Raw genomic sequence first — 20,003 nt, forward strand, 5'->3', positions numbered from 1 at the left:
TTCCCTGGTGTGCATAACAGTATTAATGCATGTAGTGCTTGGTGTCACAGAAAGTAAAATAAATCCCAAATGCAAAACATTCATTTGTCCAAGTCAAAACATTAAATATATTTAAAAAACACATAGAAATATGATGTATTTTGAGAAATACTACAATATTTGTTACTCTAGAGAACAATATTTTGACTGATGTGTTTGAATTATTCAATATGTAAGGATTCCAGTCAGTAGTAGGTTTCATATTGTTGTACTTGTCATATGATAAAAAGTTTGTCCTTGTTCTGGAAAATTTTTATCATGTTCCACTTTTAAATTTTTTTTCTTGTTTTTTAATAACAATTTTAAACTACGTTAGATACTGCATGAAATTGACAATAAAGACTTGCAGATCACTACAACACCTGGCTATAGGCAGTCCATCAGTGGTGAAGTGGTCACTGATGACCACTTCCTTACAGGTAAGAACATTATTCATTTGGTTGAGTTGATCTTTAACATATCTTTAACTATATCCTGCTTTTGTGTTGTCATAATTATCATAGCATTCTTTTTAAAGAATTTCGAATTACAGTATACAACAGGGCTTGATACTTGATGAATTGGACATGAAGAAACACCTGTTTTTATCTCATTTCAAGATCACAAATCATCATAGAAATTAGTATCAAAAAATACCATCCAAAAGTGATTTCAGTAATTATGAATACAAATGAAAGCCAGCTCGGAGGCGCAAAGCAGGTTGTGCTTTGGCCACAGCTTCTTTTTGGTTTTTTTTTGGTTTTTTTGGTAGTCATATTGGCTGGTAGTGTTTCCTTTGCCACGGCCTTTCGCTGAGTTGGGCTGGAGCATATCAGTGACTAAAAGCCCCACTAATAGCCACAGAAGACATACTCTATAATACTGCAATATACCTTGTTAGAATAAGCATAGTGGTTGCAGAGTCAATAAGCGTGCAAAATAATAAGGCATCTCTGATGGAAAGGACTTGTGCTGTAATTCTGATTTCCTTGGGGATATATATTGCTGGCTGTACTAGCGTAGGATCTTTTTCTTGTCAAATACCTTAAGACTGTCTAATGTTCCCCAGTGCTTAATAAGATGTTAAATAAAACATTTTCTTGGTCGATTAATAGCTGGTCTTGAAATGCGCATAAGCCTTGCCCATCGTGAAGTTGAGGAGCAGTGCAGACCAGCAGTTGAGCTTGAAGATGAGAAGAGGCAAAAGTGGAAAGCTGAGAGAGAATCAAGGGAAAAACAGAATGAAGAGGAACATGCAAGAAGGGTGCAGCATCTGGAGCATTTTGAGGCTGAAAGAATACAGCTAGATCTTTTTAATAAGGTAATGAATGATCTTGAAGCCAATCTGTTCCCATCTAGGCTATCTGAATTCAAGCTCTAATGTGCAAGAGAGACTGCTATCTCAAACCGTTTGACTGTCCTAAACCCTGTCTGCTTGTGTTACTAGTGAGTTGCAAAACATATTTAAGTATAACCCATTGTTTTTTATGTGTTTACTACTTTAATCAATAGTGAATGAATTTGCTATGCTAAATGTTAAATTATTCTTTAAGCTTTGCCTCTATGAAGTTTTTATATTATGACAACATCCAAAGTACTGGAAATGAGAGTTGTGTTGAGTTAATCACAAATGAAAAACTGGTCACTGTGCCACAACAGAAAAAAATTATCTAGTTTGAACCTCCCACCCCAATTTCACATTTTGATGTTAAAATCTTAATGGAAGTAATCAGAACCAAAATCATTCAGTTCAGCGATGCTGATGCTGTTTTTCATCTGGGTAAAAATTACAATACTTCCTTTCCTTATCTTTATCTGGGAAACTTGCTCAGGCTTCATCTACTGAGTTCTGTCACGACAGAGCATGACTCAACACTTTCACTGGTTGCACACTCAGACTATCTAGTCATGTTTTGCTTTAGTGTGGGGTGCATAATGAAGCATAAAAGAGTGTGAGAAAATGAAGAAATGTACCTTTCAGATACTATACTTGTGAGGCCACAGAATTTTATTATTTAGCCTGAATAAATGCATTTTGAGAGGTGCATTAACACTAGATTTTCAATTAATTAGTTTGTGGCTTTCTGAAAAGATGGGCACATTGGCACCAGGAAGGTAATTAAAGGCATAAAAAGTATAGAAGGGCTTAGTAAATGAAAATACCTTTGATCTCTGAAGGCCAGTTTGGTGACTGCTATAGCTCCTTCTGATAGGTCAGAAACCTGATAGGCCTTCTTGGCTCTTTGCTGTCACAAATCATTTTTGGATGTAGAATGTCTTTCTCTAGAGAATGAGGGGTGTGGCCGCATTTAGGCACTTTGATACTGCTGTTGCTGGAGTGCTTTTTTTGGAGGTGGTAGAATCTAACTTCCCCCATTGCAGAAGCATCTAGATGCCTAGTGTGTTGTCTGAACTGCATGCTTCTGAATGTCCATGAAAAGCGGTGATGAGACACGTGGGAGACTCTGTGCTCCAAGTTGAAAGTGCTACTTTGTTTATTCTACTTCCTTCATATCCTCCGTATTTGATTTGGCTGATATGTCTTGGTTCCACTTAGGTGTTTCTGGATCAGCCTGTTTTTTAATTACTGTCTGCTTTAGTTACTGTCTTAGTTTCAGTCTGATTGAGATATTTTTTCTGACTGAGGTTATGTTGGGCAAGGAGGGAAATGCTATTTATTTGCAAATAGTGAGAAAGTACACTTGAACTTTCATTTTCCATTGAGAAGGAATTTCAGTCAGAAAAATTTCTTTAGCTTTACTGAACAAAATTCCCCATTGAAAGGTGTTAATATTATCAGTACATACCAGTGCAATTTTAGGGAGATTGTTCATGCACTGTTCAGATATATTTCTGTTTTCTGCCTGTATTTTAAATGGTTTTTTGTGACTAGTTTTCATCTGCAATATTAGTACAGATCTTGGAGAGGAAGGTGGCAGTTGTTTTGGTCAGTACTAAGATGCTGACTTTCTGAAGTTATGCATCTCAGTACATGACCAAATCTACAGTACTGATACAAGTGTCCTGTTGTTTGTTTTGGTCCACACACAGCTCAGTTTCTCATTTTAATTCAGGCACTCACAAAATTGGATTGTTGGAAAGACAAGAAGATGGGTGAGATTGGAGAGAGGGTGTTTTGTGTTGTTCCAGTTTTTGTTCAATATTCATTTAAATTAATTTGTCATGCAGAAACGCCAGGCTGCAATAGAAGATGAGTTACAGAAAGAAGAGAAAGCTTGGAGAGACAAAATGAGGCAACATGAGGTAAGGTTGTACAATAAGCTTTTGTCAGAAGACTGTGAAATTACTATTATATGTTTAAGAATAAATGTTATCCTGTAACGGTTAATATACTAGATTCTGTTTATTAATGATAAATATGTGCCAATACCTGTCCCATTGTGAAAGTGATTGAAGTCTGTCCTAATTGTTTTGGTCTAGGAATTGATCATGAAGCTACAGTTGCAAATGAAAGAGGAGAAAAAGGCCTTGGAAGAGCAGAAAGCAAAAGAAAGACGAGAACTGGCTGAACTACAGAATATAGCAGCTGTGAAAATCCAAGCTAGATTTAGATCATTTTTAGTCTGTAAAAAATATGCTCCCATCTTAAAAATGAAATATGAAATGAGAAAGAAGCAGAAAATACAAGAGAGAGAAATGAAAGAAAGGGAGGAAAAACTGAAGAGGCAAATGGAAGAACATAGGTTAAAGAGAGAAGAGGAAAGAAAGAGACAAGAAGAACTTGAAAGACAAGAATATTTGAAACAGGTGAGGAGGCATGAGGAATATGAGAAAAAGAAAGAAAGCTTGCGACTGGAAAGACAAAAACAACTCCAAATAAGAAGAGAAGAACAAAGAAAATTAGAACAAAAAAGAGCAACATCTGTGATGAGCAAAAATGTAGAAAATAACACAGAAAACATAAAAAAGGATAATAAGACAGAAAATATGAAAGTAATAAGAGAAGAGAAGGAGGAACTAAATAAACAAGTAGAGGAACAAAAAGAAAAACATGCTGAAATGATGGATGAAACAAATAATTGGATGATTCCAGCAGAAAGAAATTTGACACCAAGTGTGCTAGGCTCTGAGAAGGAACACACTTCTCAAGTGGATAATGAGAACTTACACATGAATTCAGTAAAACAGGGGGAAGAAAATTACTCACAAGCTAGTTATCTTGATAAAGCTCCAAACAGTTACATTTCAAAGGATGAATCTCTTAACTTTGATGCTGCTGACAGGGTAGAAAATAAGGCAAACAGCATATGCAGCAGTCCACCAAACATGCAGGCAAATGCTAGTAATAGAGAAGATACAGATCAATTTTCTCAGTATGAAACAGTGAAGAAAACTGTATTTCTTGTGGAAAATGCTAATGAAGAAGTCAGAGACACCTGGGATAGTATTCAAGATGTATCATATTCTTCTAGTAAACTAATTTTACCTGATGATATTGAAAGGAAGAGAATAAATTGGATGAACACATGTAAATGTTGGTCTAAAATATATGAAGAAAACCAAAGAAAGCAAGCAACTGTAAGAAAACAACTAAGGAAAAATTCAGTTAACAAGATGCCTCCACTGAGTGTGGAAAAGATAATTCATAGTGGCCCTTGGAGTACCCTGCAACAGGTAACTGTATGAAAGTTTGAGAATGAAATGGGAAGATATCACGTTTTCCTTTTTTTTTTTGTTTCTGTTTTGGTGTGTCGGCAGAATGCTGTTTCGGAAGAGAAGTAGGTTATTGTTGAGCAGGATATAGATCTCGTCTTAGTTCCTATGCCCAGTTGCAGAATAAGGGCAATGATAATGACTTTTGAATTCCTGTGTGTGTTGTGGAGCAGTCTGGTGTGGTATTAGTCTTCAGATGTTTGATAGTATTAACCTTTTAAAAGGCAAGAGCTCTTATTTTCTGCTTAATTAACAAGGTTTTGCCTGTGCATAGAGGCTTACATTTCCGCTCCTGATCAACCAGCCTCTTCAGTGTTTTGACATGAGTAGTCTCCTCTAGAAGCAAGACATTACTGATCAGCTTATAGATAGTGTTTTGCACTATAAAAATGTTCTATAAAGGACATCTCCAGGTTGCCAGGACTAATTTTTCTTACCACTTACTAACTTACCACTGTATGCTCACTCTGTGCTATCATCTTGGTATCCATTCCAAAATGACATACTAGACTCTGCACACTTCCAGTCTGATCTAATTTTGTCTGGTCTTCTACGCTCATTGTTTATGATAACTGTGACTATTGATCTTAAGCTGACATCTCCCATTCAACAGATCAAACCCATCATTGCCATTCTTTTCTATGTGAAAAGATTACCATTAGTTGCTTGCATTTTCTAAAGCATTAGCAGATTGTAGTTTTGTTCTCTTTTTCATTTTAAAATTACCATAATGATGTACAATGAATGTTCAATATACAAAACATCATTTTTATTTATCAATAAATGGATATAGGTCACAACACTTACGCTCGAAGATTTACCAGCTTGCAGCCTCTCAACCTTATCGGAGTGTTCAAATCTTCAAGTTTTGACTCTGAGGCGCTGTGGACTGGTTGCACTGGAAGGACTAAGTAGCTGCAAAGACCTGAAGTATATCAATGTGGAGGTACCAAGCATATTTGATTCTTTGTTATAACATGGGGAGAACTGCCAGTTTGGCTGCTTAGTTGATTAGGTAGTTGTGTCCAGCTGAATATGTAACTTCTTACCCTTAAGTGCATAGGAATAGCAACAAAATACTCCCAAATATGAGCAAAGTTATACCAGCAGATTTACAGTGCAAATAACAAAAAACAATGTGCTGCAAATGATTGAGCCTGTACTAAGAAAGTATCAGTCTAACACTAGCATTACTGTGGCACAGTGATGTATCTTCTTTACCTCAGTCTCTGATTGATGAGTGGGCAGATGCTGTTCACCATAGCAGGTGCTTAGCTTGAGCAAGAATAAGGAGAAGGAAGAGTCCTCTGCAACATACAGCTTGAATATTAATTAAAATTAGTAATGTATATGCTCAAGGAATAGTACAGTGAGTTACACTAGAGGCCTAATGTTTAGGTATTTGCTTCTGCTCCATATCTTACATGGCCCTGTTTAATGACTAAAGAAAACTTTTGCTCTGCAATGCATCTTTGTTCTGGAACTTGACAATTTACATGAAACAGCTTGGTTCACATTTTTAATTTTATGGTTTTAACAAAATCGTTTTCAAGAACAAAAGACCAAGCACAGCAAGTAGTGAAATAGAAATCTGAGGAAACATTATAAAATGGCCTGGGGAAGGAAATGGTAAAAAACCAGGATCCCTTGGAGGAAGAATATTAGCTTAGACAGTGTTAATGTTTGTGACCAAAGTACATCTAAATGCAGACTTTTACTATTAGTAAATAGGATTCCAGCGAAATTACAACTGCCTTCATTAGCATCTAATAAACATGATGTTTTTTATGCAGTTTTTAGTTCAGTCATCCAGAGTTTGGGGAGGTAGGAAAGCCTATATGGAAGGCTTTCTGGTTCTTAACTTTTTTTTACACTTTTTTGTTTCAACTTTGGGCATTTTCAGAGCCAAAATGAAGTTCAAGATACATTCTTGTTCTGTTTCAGCAGGACACAAAAAGCCATTTCTAGGACTCATCTTTGTTTTTCCTAATGGAAAAATAGAGATGGCCTTACTCCTAGCTAAGAGTTTAGGATAAAAATAAGCAATGAAGGCAATCTGTCATGTTTTAACTTAGTTCTGCTGTTTCACTTCAGATGTCATTTAATATTCTCATTTTCTTTTATTGCAGGAGAACAACATTCAGGTAATTGACTGTGAAAATCTGGAAAAGCTCTGTATTCTCATTCTGAGTAAGAACCATCTTTCATCAGTTTGCGGCTTAGACGGATGCAAAAACCTCCAAAATCTTGAACTTTCCTACAATAGAATCACTCGAATTGGTAAGAAAATTATTCCAATTTGTAGAACAATATTTATGCAGTTTATATTCAGAATTATACACCCCCTGGATTTAGAGCCAGTTGGCTGCTAAGCTCAAGGAGAGAGACTTAGAAAAAACCTGTATCTTAAAGCACGGCTTAGCTACTGCCATGTATTCCAGCTAGCAGGTCATATAACTATTGTCAGCCAAAGAGAATTAAAATCTTTCTGGAAGAGCCACTAGTATTATCTGCACTAAGTCATCTGGAGTATGTGAGTAGCCTGAGTTCAATTTACAGACATAATGAAAGTAAAGCCTAGCCATGCAACTGCAGAGAATTCCAGTGTGTTCCTGACTGACACAGTAAGTAGTTATATAGAAATTGTATTGTCTGTCTTGAGTCTGCTGGACAATAGGAAAATAATTTAAAACAATTATTAAGCTCACAGAAGAAACACATTCACAAATGACTTTTATATATGAAATAGTTTCCACTGTTAAATAGCAGAATGAACATGGATAATAATGCAGTTCTGTGATAAACAGCAAGGGTGTAGCAAACAGAAAATGGGAAAGCTTAAAACCTGTAGATGTAGAGACTTTTATGTTGATATTATCAACATCAATTTTTTGCTAATCTGTGCAAATGTTATTATGCATGAAGAAAAGTTTTAATACGTGAGAATAAAAGTGCTAGGAAATCAATGTTTACTATAAAAGCATATCAGTACCCTAATGAGGAACAGTAAAATAAAATGGTTAAAAAGTTTCATCTGTACCACTGTGGCAAGTAATGCTTGGTAAAATTCTTATTGAGGTTGATCTCATTTGATAAAAATGTCTGGAAGATTACTGTAAGAATGACATTGTATTAGTGGATGACATTAAAGAATGTAGCATCTCTGAGTAGTAGGAACTTGTACAAAGTGGGGTAAAATCCTCTCCTACTTCTGTGCAGTGTGCTGCTACAGTTACTAAGTCTCTAATGAATTTAAGCAGGTAAATAAATATTTACAAAAAACATCTTCAAATGTGTTGTTTTTCCCTCTCCATAATTGCTTTGAGGATGTTTGGCAAAAACAGATGCATAATACAGGATTTATTTCATATCATAACATATTGGTAGTGAGTTGTTGCACAGAATACATAAAAATGGATTTGTGAGTTTTAAAAAGTTAGCATATTCCTCGCATCTGTAAATCCTGCAGGATGTCCCTTAGCAATTTTGGAAGCTGCAGTACTGTGCAGTAAAGCTTATTTATGTTTGTAATAATTAAGTTTTATTGACTTATTGTAGAAAATTTTTAAAATGTTATGGTTTCTGTTTTTATTCTTTTCTCCTCTCATTGAAATATAGCATTAGTGGGGAAAAATTAGTTGCCAAAAACCCCTTAAAATAGCAGTAAGAGAAATAGTCTCAATTATGCTCCTCCTCTTAAGAGCACATGATCACAAAATAAGTAATTCTGACAGTAATACACCGAAGTTCAGTGCATATGTTTGTATTTTGAGGATGAATGCTTTGTTTAAAAATTTTCCTACCCCAAAAGTATAATTTTGATTTTAGTCTTTGAATACACTACTGTAGGGTGTCTATATTGCCATAGAATGCTCACTAAAATCCTGGTAGCTTGAAGAATAGCAATGCACAACCATGGATGGCCATAAATGCTGCTTTCCATCTGCTCTTTTTAAGACAGCACAGAGATGATTTTCATCAGATACATTTTAGTTTTGGTTTTGTTTGAGGGTTTTGTGGTTTTTTTCATCTTTATGTTCACTGTCAGCTTTCGCTCTGCTGTTGTCTTTGTCACACATTGATTTCAGAACTGTGTCTACAGCTAAGAGAGAGTCCCTAGCCAGCAGACTCCAGCTGCGCTTTGCAAATTGCTGAGTAGTTATATGAAGGTTCTCCTTGAACCTTGCTGAAACCATGTATTTGTCAACGAAATGCTTTTCCCATGGCTGCTGTAACTTTTGTTCATTGTATCATACGTAAAACAAACAGTATCTTCTGTAAATATGCAGAAGACTTTCATGCTTATATTTAATTTTGAGTGTGGGAAGAAGAAACATTAAAATACCATCTGTTTGTATTACATTATTTTCTCGTGTGTGTTTCTGTTGGACTGCATTTGATAACTCCAGATAGATTGTGATCCTGTTGTATGTAGCCTTGAATGTTCTGAATAACATTCGGGTGGAGTAAAGAAGGTGTTTTGTGCAGCATGCAGAATAGGAAATTTCCAGATTCTGTATTACCTCCTTGCATTTTCTTTCCGTGTGTGCAGTGTCTCCTCTCAGTCTCACTCCAGACTCATATGGTGCTTTTAAAGTTTCCAGGACAGCTATGCTGGTAACTGAAAAGTGGAGATTTAAGAGCTGTTCTTATGAGGAAGCCTTGGAAGCCAACACGTGAAAACATGAAATTGTTCTTGAGACCAGTAGATGGTGCTGGTTCCTTTTTAATTTTTATCCAAGCACCAAAAAAAAGTACAGACCAGGATCTTGCAGGGTAGTATGTCGTGGGCATGTTTGAAATTTTTCAGAATAATTAAAGGTTTGTATATTTATTTGCTAAAGCACAGTTTTGAAGTTACATTATGGGGTATGTGTTATATTTAAGGTGAAATCACTTTAATGTCAGACAATTGCTTTCTTTTCACTAGGTACTTTTCATTTTTAAACTGGAATTATTTGAAAACCTATATTGGGGATTTTTTTGAATGTACTGCTAATTTTTGTATTTAACTTTTTGCTTCAATTTTCTCCTCATCATTTGTTTTCAAGTCCTCTTCTGTATTCTCAATACTCTGTGGTGCAAACTGATCTCTGGTTTCATAATCTAGTTTGTTTTCAGAGGACAGTTACAAAGAGATTCACTATTGTAAAGCTCATCCAGCTTCCTTTGGGGAACTTGTGAAATTTTAGGTGAGATAAAGATGAGACAAAGTGTTCCCTCAAATAATCCTAAATTATCTGAGAATATGTGAAACAGAAGTAAAATCAGAAATTCCGCATTTTAGATGTGTTTTGTGTAGGGCATCCCTTCAAAGCAGTTTTTTACTAGAGATACAGAAAAGCTACTTACACCTGTAGTTTTAGATGTATCAATGCCATTGTGTGTGAAAGACCATGGGAAGACAATGTGAATTTTTCTGTTCTAAGAGTATGATTTGGTAACATTCTGTGAAAGAAACAGATGCTGATGGGAACCTTTACCTTTGCATTTTTTTTGTTTGTAGAGATCGCATACTCTTTAAAGTAGATGGCAGGGGTAAATTTGTTGGGAATGTAATGGGTATAGTAGTATAGCTTTATACTTAAAGGCAGTAAATTTTCTTTATAAATTTCTTCATTAAAAATATTTTGATGTAATTCCTTAAGCAAGACTAATTTAAATAATAGAGGTGATACTGGCCTAAGTTTTAACAGTTTTTTCTGACCTTGCTGATACATCAACAAAAAAAACTTTAAAAAATGAAATAATAAAAATTAGCTTTTAAACTTAGTGTTTTCATTCTGATGGATGATTTTGAGGGCTGTTAGCATTTCACAGAGTTCAAGGCAGTTGTAAAGTAGTTAAAACGTAATAAGTACAGTTTATCATTAAAAGAATGTTTTCTTCCAACAAGACTACCAAAGAGATTGTGAACTGTTATTATTGCTTGATTAACAGGATCAGAAATTTGTGAACCATATGCACTGTATATGTGACGGTAAAAATTCAGTAATTATTTTTAAACCTACTACAGAACTCATATTAATTATTACTACAGGTAATATCCAGAAAGTTCAGAGTCTTCTTAGTACTTGAAAGACAAGAGGTTTTTGTATCATTGTGTCTTAAATCTTGAATTTTCAGGTGGTCTGGAGTCACTGAAAAACCTTCAACAATTAATTGTGGACCATAATCAATTAATCAGCACAAAAGGTCTTTGTGAGGCACCAGCCCTCATTCACCTAGACTGCTCTTTCAATCATCTCACACGAGTTGAAGACATTGAGAATTGTGGCCTACTTCAAGTTCTGAAGTTGCAAGGCAATAATCTCCAGGAGGTAAAAGCTTTGAATGTAGTGGCTCTTGTGCATACGTCTTTGCTAACGGTCATATTTTTCAGCATTCTCAGCATGTGCTTTTTGATTGGTGTGGGATGTTTCATGCTCTTATGTAAGCTTTTTTTGCCCTTATCAGAAGGAGATTTTTCAAAGATACAAATGGCTAGCAGTTAATTATTTTCTTACTCCTAAGTCCTTGAAAAATTGGTCTCTCAGTGATTATGGTTCCTCCTTCATTTATAGCATCTAATCTTCAGTTTGTATTATATGAGTCTGATTTTGTTTGAAATGAAACAAAATATTATTATTACTTATAGGTAATGCTATAATAGTAAGATAATTATATCAGGCTAGTAATAATGATCTAATTGTCATTACATGTTAGTAAGTATTTATTACTGTTCCTTGTATGTAATGATAATATCATTACTATCACTCTGATGATAATCATACTTATTTGATGTGTGTTGATTCTCCAAAACTTGAAATTTGTGCTGCAGCATTTAAAATGGGAAAGTTGCTTGCTAACTGTATGCTTAATCATACTTACTGACAATTATTTTCTTATGAATTCAAGAGATGAAAAGCATTGTCAATAAGCAGCAAATAACTGCATGAATAAAATAGTATGACTGTGTCTCTTGGGCTCTTGACCTTTTTTCCTCTTTAATTATTTATCTTGACTATTCAGGTGTGGTAGAGGACATTAAAAAGTATTTACCACCTGAAATGTAGAGATTATGTGTGACAACTTCTATATATATAAGGAAATGATACATATATCCAAAATGTGAGTTTTGCTTGTATTTAGTAATGATTTATGAAAAGCATCTGGTAAACATTCCATTGTTATTTCTCTAATTTATATTAATCTTCAATAACCATCTCTTTTCTATTTAGCTTCCAAGACTGGAAAATCATGTTCTCCTAAGAGAACTATATTTGGATGACAATAGCATTTCTGCTATGAGAGTGCTTTCTTTGTATTGGTTACCTCTATTGCAGATTTTTTCACTGTCTCAAAATAGGTAAGAAACATTCTTCCACTTGCAGAACTGATACAGAGGAATTTACTAACATAATACTTGTCTGAAAAGTACAATTCCCAGTATGGTTGAAATTTCACTATCTTTTTGGGATATTCTTTTAAAAAAAAGTATGTGGTTTGCATGTAATTGCATTGGCTATCTCTAGCTAAGAAAATTTGAAACAGCATTAACTATGTAAATTAATTTTTTTTCTTTTAGATGTTATGTGAAAATAATTCTTGAGCATTGTGGCATTATTAAAACCATGGTGGGTTTTTTTCTTTCTTTTGCAATTGTTTCTAGAGTATGTCTGTCAAACTTCGTATTTCACAGCTAGCTTATTCAAAACAGACTTTGAAGGCTAAGTTAAGTGCAAATACTAGAGTTAGAATGGACAAATAAGAATGTTTTTTATTTTACATACATTTTTAATACCCTCCAAAACAAGTACATTTGCTTTAATTTTTCACTCTTATGGTTCTGTTTAAAAGGTATAAAATAAAGAAGGATCAAGACAAGCAGCACAAAACTGGGTCATGCACTCAAGTACTCTCTAATTAGTTTTCTGTGTCTTTCTTAAGTTAATCTGTACATCTTTAGAGGTAGAATGACCAGATATCCTGGATTAAAAGTCTTTTTCCCCACCCCCCTTTTACTGAATTTAAGTTCTGCTAAAAAAGATATGAAACATTTATTAGGAGTTACCGTATATTAGTAGAAAAATTTACTTTAAATTCATCTGAAATTTTTTTTTACAATGTAATAATTCTGTTCTGAAAAATACTGATCTCAGCTAAACAAACATAATACTACATTCCATATATAGAAATACACTGTGAACTAATTACTTTCCTGTTAGTGAAGAGATGTTTTTAAAGGGTGATTCATCTGCCATTTTTAGCTGTTTGCTTTGAGACTAATCATAGCCTACAAGTGCCTGTTAATCTTCATTGACTAGGAAAAAATCAAAATGACCATCTCATGTGTATGTCTGCATCTCAACAGAAGAATCCCATCCCATGTGACATTTAGTGCAGCAGAGCCAGTTGTGTCAGGGAGCCTGTGGCAAAAAGGTTGATGAAGTCCTGTTACTATAAGCAATGTTCTTCATGGAAATTTAAGCATATACAACCTAAATTTTTATATAACTTTTCAGATTGTTTTTGTATCATCTCTAGTGAAGTACTATTCATGGAGACTCTTGGATGTAAATATAATACCTGCAGAATCTAATCTTCAAGCTCAGGCCTGGGCTTCTAGGGTTTGGGATTTTTCCTTCTCTTATTAATTCTTCTGAAGTTTAGAAAAATTGCTTCCTGCCTGTGATTAAACAAGCACATTATTTGTTAAGTGTTAGTTTTATAGTCACACTTGATTTAATTCATGTTGTTTGCTATTTTTTTCCTTGTCCCATTTAGCTTTTTTGTGGAACACACACAAGAATGTGACTTTATATTCTTGTAGTTTCCTCTTCTTCCTCCAGTGTAGCTATGCTGTGTGTAGTAAAGTGTTTGCAAAACTCCTTGAAGACCTCATGTGTCTGCTGGGTACTTGTGAGCACAGTCGCAGGCATATCTTGGATGCAGCCTCTGGATTTAGGTTGTGCTGGACTGGCCACGTGGATGTACCTTAAGTCACATGCCTGTCCCATCGTCTTACAGCTTTTAATGTCCATTGTATTGCTTGCTCTGGTTTTCCAGTAGCAAAGCTGAGATACAGTGTTTGGTCTGCTGAGTTTCTTTTGCTGGGTTGTGAGAAAGCACTGTTTTTGCTTCAGCAGACTGGATGTGCTGAAAATAAACATACACCTTCCCCCCAAACAATTCCCCGTCTTTCCTTGATGTATCTATAGCTTATGTCAAATCTTGGTGACAAACAGGACAAGATAGCCCTAAATTCATATTAAAAGCCTCAAAATTCCTGGCATTTCAGTAGCCTGCTCTGTTACACCCATTTTATGTACACTTATAAGCAGCTCCATATGTGTGTGCTATAGCATAAGTAATTCGATGTTCTATAGAAACAGTAAATGTAATGGAGTAAGCTGTTGAAAGAAAAGCTGTTTCTTTACTTTTATCCTACAGCCAGTGCAATTTTGTGAATTTTTTCCAAGCGTGCACTGAGTGCCATTTCCTTTTTACTGATTGCAGGAAGCCAATATAATGATAATGCTATGAATCTGTATTCTTTCTGAAAGTGAAGTACTGTGAAAAGAAAATTCTTACACTCATTTACAGGACACTTTTATTCCTGAGATGCTTTGTCTGCATCATAAACCAGAAATTGTCAAAGATAAAACTCCACAAATTAATTGTTTTAAATTGCTTTAAACCTACAGTCTAACAAGGAATTAAAACAGGTGGTGATTAACTCCTTCAAATAGAAGAATGACAGCTATTCCAGCACTGTTTTTTTATGATGTGTTTTATTGTGGCTTTCACATACAAAGCATATTCTTGGTCAATGTGAAAGTGACCAAAGACAATGATGAGTATCTTCTTGACTTGGTTCCTGCAGTATTGGGACTACGCAGATTCTTGCTCTGTTTTATAGCAGCTGAGGGCACAACTGTCAAGTTAGTTATAAAAAGGGACATTTTCTCTTTTCTTCTGTTGTGGATAAAGATTTAAGTATAGGAGGGTAAAACCTTGTCCCTACGTAAAATTAATAAATTTTTAATATATGTGAAGAGTTCATGTGGCATTTGTATTTACATGTTATCCCATTTAATTATGTAACGTGTTAATGTCTTTTTAATTTGAAAGTTTTACAGTGCGACACTAAACCAATGTGCTGTTCAGGTAGCCAATTTTTTTCAACTTCAAAATAGACAAAATCTCTCCTAACATTTCTTTTTTACTGTGTATTAATATGACACAGTTCTTTTTTTTGCTATCTCTTGCTTTTCACTAAGATAGCCTGTGTGAGATGAGTAAAAAATAATATTTAAAAAAATGCAGTCATCTGCAAAAATTGCTTTTTCTTCTGGGAAACTGGTTTGGCCAGAATCAAATATGTGGTGGACATGTTGCTGTCATGTTTTTGCATCTAGGTGTATACTATTCCTAAAAGGCTTACATTAGAAATGGTAAAAAGTTCGTTCAGTTCTTTCTTAGCATGCATTGTTCTCTCTACTTAAATATATATGGTATCTGTGTTTGTAACTGAATTTCTCAGATATAAGTGTTGAGCTCATTGCAAGCCATGATGTTTTGAGAAGTTGACCATTTTTCCAGAATTGTCATGATAAATCTAAATGTCCTTGGATGTTGAAATAAGTCAGTAATTAAAAAAGCTATACCTATGTATAGTGGTTTTCTCCAATCCTATCCTTACCATTCTAGATTTTTTTAATCATTTTCAGTAATTCTTTGCCTGGGATAAGTTTATCTCTTAAGTGTGTGGCACTATGGGTAATGTACTTGAAGTACTGCCTGCTAGAGTATTCAAGAAGCAAAGTGACTAACTGACAGATTTCCTATAATCTATGTTATTGCTGCTCATAAATACGATGATTATTGCCAACTAAACTGTCTTTAAGGAATGAAAAAGAAACATAGGCTTTAGTAAAAGATCTAGATTAAGATAAATTTATTTTAGTTACTTTGCCCTCTTACCGGCTAACCGGCCATTAACATCAGTGATAATTTTTCTGGAGAAAAGCAGTTGCACAGCAGGATTTAAACTGTCTTGAGCAGTAACTGGTATTCATGTTCAGAGACACAGTTGTTATTTTCTCTGATGCATACTTGCTACTATTCTTAAATCTTTTCTGACATAGCCACATAAACTACATAAACTCTATCTCTGACCTGTTCTGCTAGAGCTTTAAATGGGAGCAGAAAAAGGAAGCTATAGCTTGCTTTTTTGTGAATATCTTTTACTTTTGTGTCTTCTTTGTAATTTATATCTCTCTTATGCCCAGGGCTAATGTGACAAGGTCAAGTAGTATTAAGTTTTCAGTAATGTCCTTTGTCTTTCTGGTTTGAATTTTCTCAGGAAAAAAATTAACAAAGAATGTCGGTAAAGGGAAAGCTATAGAATGACGGAGAAATGTTTTAACTCTCATAATGCCAACGGCAGGCAAGGACAGTCCAGTAGACAATTTCTAATTCACCACAGCATATGCTGATAAAGATCCAGAGAACTCACTATAAATAAAACCCCTGCATTATCTTTTGTCCCTTATGCAAAATTTGACATTTGTTTTCCTAGATATTTCTGAATATATGAATATATAGTCCAAGGCATGGTTTTTCAGTTTTTGCAGCCATACCATAGCCAATAATACCTATGATGATATTTTCTAAGAACGTTAAATATATTTATGTACTATTGACTGATGATGAGAAACTAAAATTCTGAAATTGTAGTACTATATACAGATCTACATATAAAGCTTACTGCTTTTTAGAGTCGATATTCGTTCATATTTGTTTGATTCCATGGAAAACTTCCATGGCAGGAAGATAATAGAGCTAAGTAGGACTAGAACTAGGACAACTTTACAATGTAGTTCAAAAAAGAATTGAAAGTATAGTGGCACATACAAAGTCGACTTTATATCTTTTTCTCTGAATTTACTCTCAAAATGTTATATTGTCATATAGAAATACTTGTCAACTGAATGTAGAAATTATTTTCTTTTTCTGTGTTGAATTTGGTCATATTTTCCATAAGACTAAATAGTCTACAACCAATGTTTAGCCCATATTTAGTGTACCAAAGTAAAATTCAGCTCTGCCTTTTAGTTGTAAAGCCTGTGCTGGAAACATGACATTTCAGCAACAAAGAAGCATTTTTGCCTCTGAACAATTTTAAGTATGTTTCATTTTTTTGTAGGGTCATGTTTCTGACAAAAAGAATTCTGATTAATACTTTTCAAAGGCACTCTACGCTCAGAAAATACTAATTTCTGTGATAATTAGCAGACATTTCTCATATCATTCTCTTGTTATGCTAGGGCCTTGCATCCCTTACAGGGATGAAACATGTTACCTAAACATGTATTTCTTTCAAAAGGGTATAGTCAATATAGTATGTGCTTATACATAAACATTCTAGATTTAGTTCATAACTGGGATTCTTTGCATCTTGATTTTTACCCTTTTTTGCCTCTTTCATATTTAACATAAACCAAGATAAACTTTGATCTGAAAGTTGATATTTGGCAATAGTTAGGTTGCTGAATGAACCATTCAACATTCATTCTTGCATCAATGCAAAGCTGTAAGTAAAGGAACGTGAATAACACCTTTAGTAGTAGCAATAACACACATCTTACAGTCCCAAACCCTTTGTATAGATGAATGTCAGCTCAGTTTCTTTACATTTACTCTTCAATACTGCAATATTTTGTCCTGTCTTTAGTAAGGCTTTGTTGCTTTATTGCTCAGGCAAATCTCTGATAATGCAAGAAGAGCAATTCCATAACCAATTCCATAATTGCTCAGTAATCAGCACCTATTTGACACCATGTCACCGAAGCAGTAACACAGAGGAAACACTAAAAATGTATTACAGGACAGTGCAGCCTTGAGCTGTTGAAAAACACATCCATGACAACAATTATGCTAGTTTTAGGATGTGGGAAGCAATGTGCTAATTGGATAAGAGAAACAACCTGCTAAGAAGTTTGAGCAATGAAAAATGAGGGAAGACTGAAGAAGCCAAGCAGATTATATAAATTTGTCTTCGGAATCAGGACCTTCTATTAGTCCCATTCTAGTTATTATGCCTAAAGAAAAGCCAGATGAGTTGTGTAAATTTTACAAGACTTCAAGTCTTCAACACTAAATGCAGGGAATAGAATGAAATATTTACCAGGTAAAAAAACATTAATGAGAAAATACTAAAAACTGAGCTGCTGAGGAAACTAAGAAATACTTTCAAGGTAAAATTTCAGTATTTAGTTCTAACTCTTTGGATAGATAAATGGGCATTTTCTTATGTAAAATCAGTAAATTGTCATAACTGGAAAAGATTCGGGTGCATTTCTGTTTATGAACTGCTGTTTTATTTAATTTTAAACAAATGTTTTCTGTTTTGTTCTTAGATTAACCGAGCTTGTGCCTTTAAATTCATTTGTATCTTTGGAAAAACTAGATATCAAAAATAACTGCTTGTCAGGTGAGTTGTGTTAAAAAAAAAAAAGCAAAATCCCATTCAAGTAAGAACTTAGTTAAGTTATAAACTGATTTGAATGAGACTGTTCCCATGTGTTTATAAGTGACATTTATAAGGAAAATAGAAAAATATTTTCCAAACATGCATGTTATAGATATTAATTAAAACTATACTGTATAGATAGCAGTATTGCCTGTAGGACTTCATGATGTTGGTACATTTTACTTTCAAGAAAGAATTAATGAGAAATAAGATGGTTCTGCATTCAGACTTACATTTAGTGTTCTTCTGCTATACTACAGACCTTAAAGATGTCCTCACATGGTTAAGTGGCTGCCATAAACTAAAGGAGTTGTCATTGAGTGGAAATCCTCTTCTCCAAGAAAATAACTGGAGGTAAGAAAAGTAATTTATTTTGCTAAATCAAAAAATCAAAATCAGGCAACAGATTGTTGTAGGTATCTTAGTTAAATAGTAGAAACACTTCCACATATAGTATGAACAGTCTTGCTGCTTTGACAGGTTCACATGGCACATAGCTAGAGAAGGGGTAGTGTCTATTAGAAGAAAACATCGGAATTAATGGTTGATTTTTCCTTAGTAGGTGGAAATTAGCCTTTTTTATGGTTCTTCAAATTCCTTAACTTTACATCAAAAATTAATAGCTCTTATAATTATGAAAGAGATGTAAGAGTCATGCTGCCATTTGCACTTCAGTGGCATATCATACTGAAATAATGATCTGAAAAATCAAAGAGCTAGTCCTAGAGACTCTGATGTGTCTCTATATGATAAATGATTAGGATAGAAAATAAACTTGACATATGAAATGATACACGTTGACCATAATCCCTGAAATGAGTAGTTATATAGATTTGTAAATCATTGGAGTAAAATTGTACATTAATAGATTTTTTGTATCATTTTTTGCACATGAGGTATAATACATGTGGTTTGGCCTCACTAGTGCCAAGTACAGGGGGATGATCACTGCCCTAGTCCTGCTGGCCACACTATAGCCTCAAAAACCAAATCCACCCTTACATTTATATCTTCCATCTGAAGATTTTTGCACAAATTTATGATTAGTAATCAAACGAATAAAAAACCCAACTATTTCAAACTTTTAATTAGAAGTGTTTGAGTAGTTCAAAAGAAAGCTGTACAAGTACATTCTTGATTGGTTTGATTTTTTCACGAGCAACTTATTTGCACTCCTATGGTTCCTGCAGGTAATTTCATTCATAAAATTCTGTGACTGTGAAAATGTTTTAGATTTCTATTTTCACTATTTTGCAATACTAACTGTTATTTCACTTGTAACCTGGAGGGAAAAGCTTTCTGTATTTCAATTTAACTATGAGAACTGACATTTTAGATTGCTTAAACCAATAGAGCTTTTATGATTAGACAAGAGATTCATTTGTCTAAAGGATTTAAAGCATAGGATACTATGAAATATGGATTTGCTGAATACAGCATTGACTGTAACTTCAGACAATATGTTCCAATGAACTTTACATAACCCCTTGATACCAACAAAGGAATTAGCTGTAAAATTTCCCAATCGGTTTTGTACTTTCATGTCCAGCCAGCGATAACACCAACAAAAGTGAAGTAGTAAGAAATCTCTTTCTAAAAATTAAACCCTAGGATCAGTCTGAGCACTCCTAGGGGAATATGTTTCAATGCTATAATGATTAATAGAGCCTCTTAAGTGACAGAATATTCACCAGGAAGTTTTCACTAAATGAAATATTGACTCAGCCCTTCACCACGAGAAACCCAGCTGGAAAAATGAGTGTTGAGATCCCATAGCTCTAAGACACAGTGCTTC

The 20,003-nt window shown here is 34.4% G+C and overlaps 1 protein-coding gene across 7 annotated transcripts in view; it reads left to right on the top strand.

Annotated features, from left to right (window-relative positions):
- Positions 1 to 20,003, top strand: part of LRRIQ1 (leucine rich repeats and IQ motif containing 1) — a 102,472-nt gene that overhangs the window by 3,547 nt on the left and 78,922 nt on the right. For all 7 annotated transcript variants that reach the window (XM_085045998.1, XM_085045989.1, XM_085046003.1 and 4 more), the window contains exons 5-14: positions 356 to 458; positions 1,134 to 1,339; positions 3,208 to 3,282; positions 3,460 to 4,653; positions 5,486 to 5,638; positions 6,822 to 6,972; positions 10,819 to 11,012; positions 11,913 to 12,040; positions 18,096 to 18,169; positions 18,469 to 18,562. In XM_085045998.1, the coding sequence (XP_084902124.1) occupies positions 356 to 458; positions 1,134 to 1,339; positions 3,208 to 3,282; positions 3,460 to 4,653; positions 5,486 to 5,638; positions 6,822 to 6,972; positions 10,819 to 11,012; positions 11,913 to 12,040; positions 18,096 to 18,169; positions 18,469 to 18,562 (2,372 nt within the window). The remainder of the gene's footprint in view (positions 1 to 355; positions 459 to 1,133; positions 1,340 to 3,207; positions 3,283 to 3,459; positions 4,654 to 5,485; positions 5,639 to 6,821; positions 6,973 to 10,818; positions 11,013 to 11,912; positions 12,041 to 18,095; positions 18,170 to 18,468; positions 18,563 to 20,003) is intronic.

The sequence above is a fragment of the Lichenostomus cassidix genome, chromosome 1Aa, assembly GCF_008360975.1.
Source record: "Lichenostomus cassidix isolate B80296 chromosome 1Aa, HeHo_3.0, whole genome shotgun sequence".
In the NCBI taxonomy this organism is placed as follows: Eukaryota; Metazoa; Chordata; class Aves; order Passeriformes; family Meliphagidae; genus Lichenostomus; species Lichenostomus cassidix.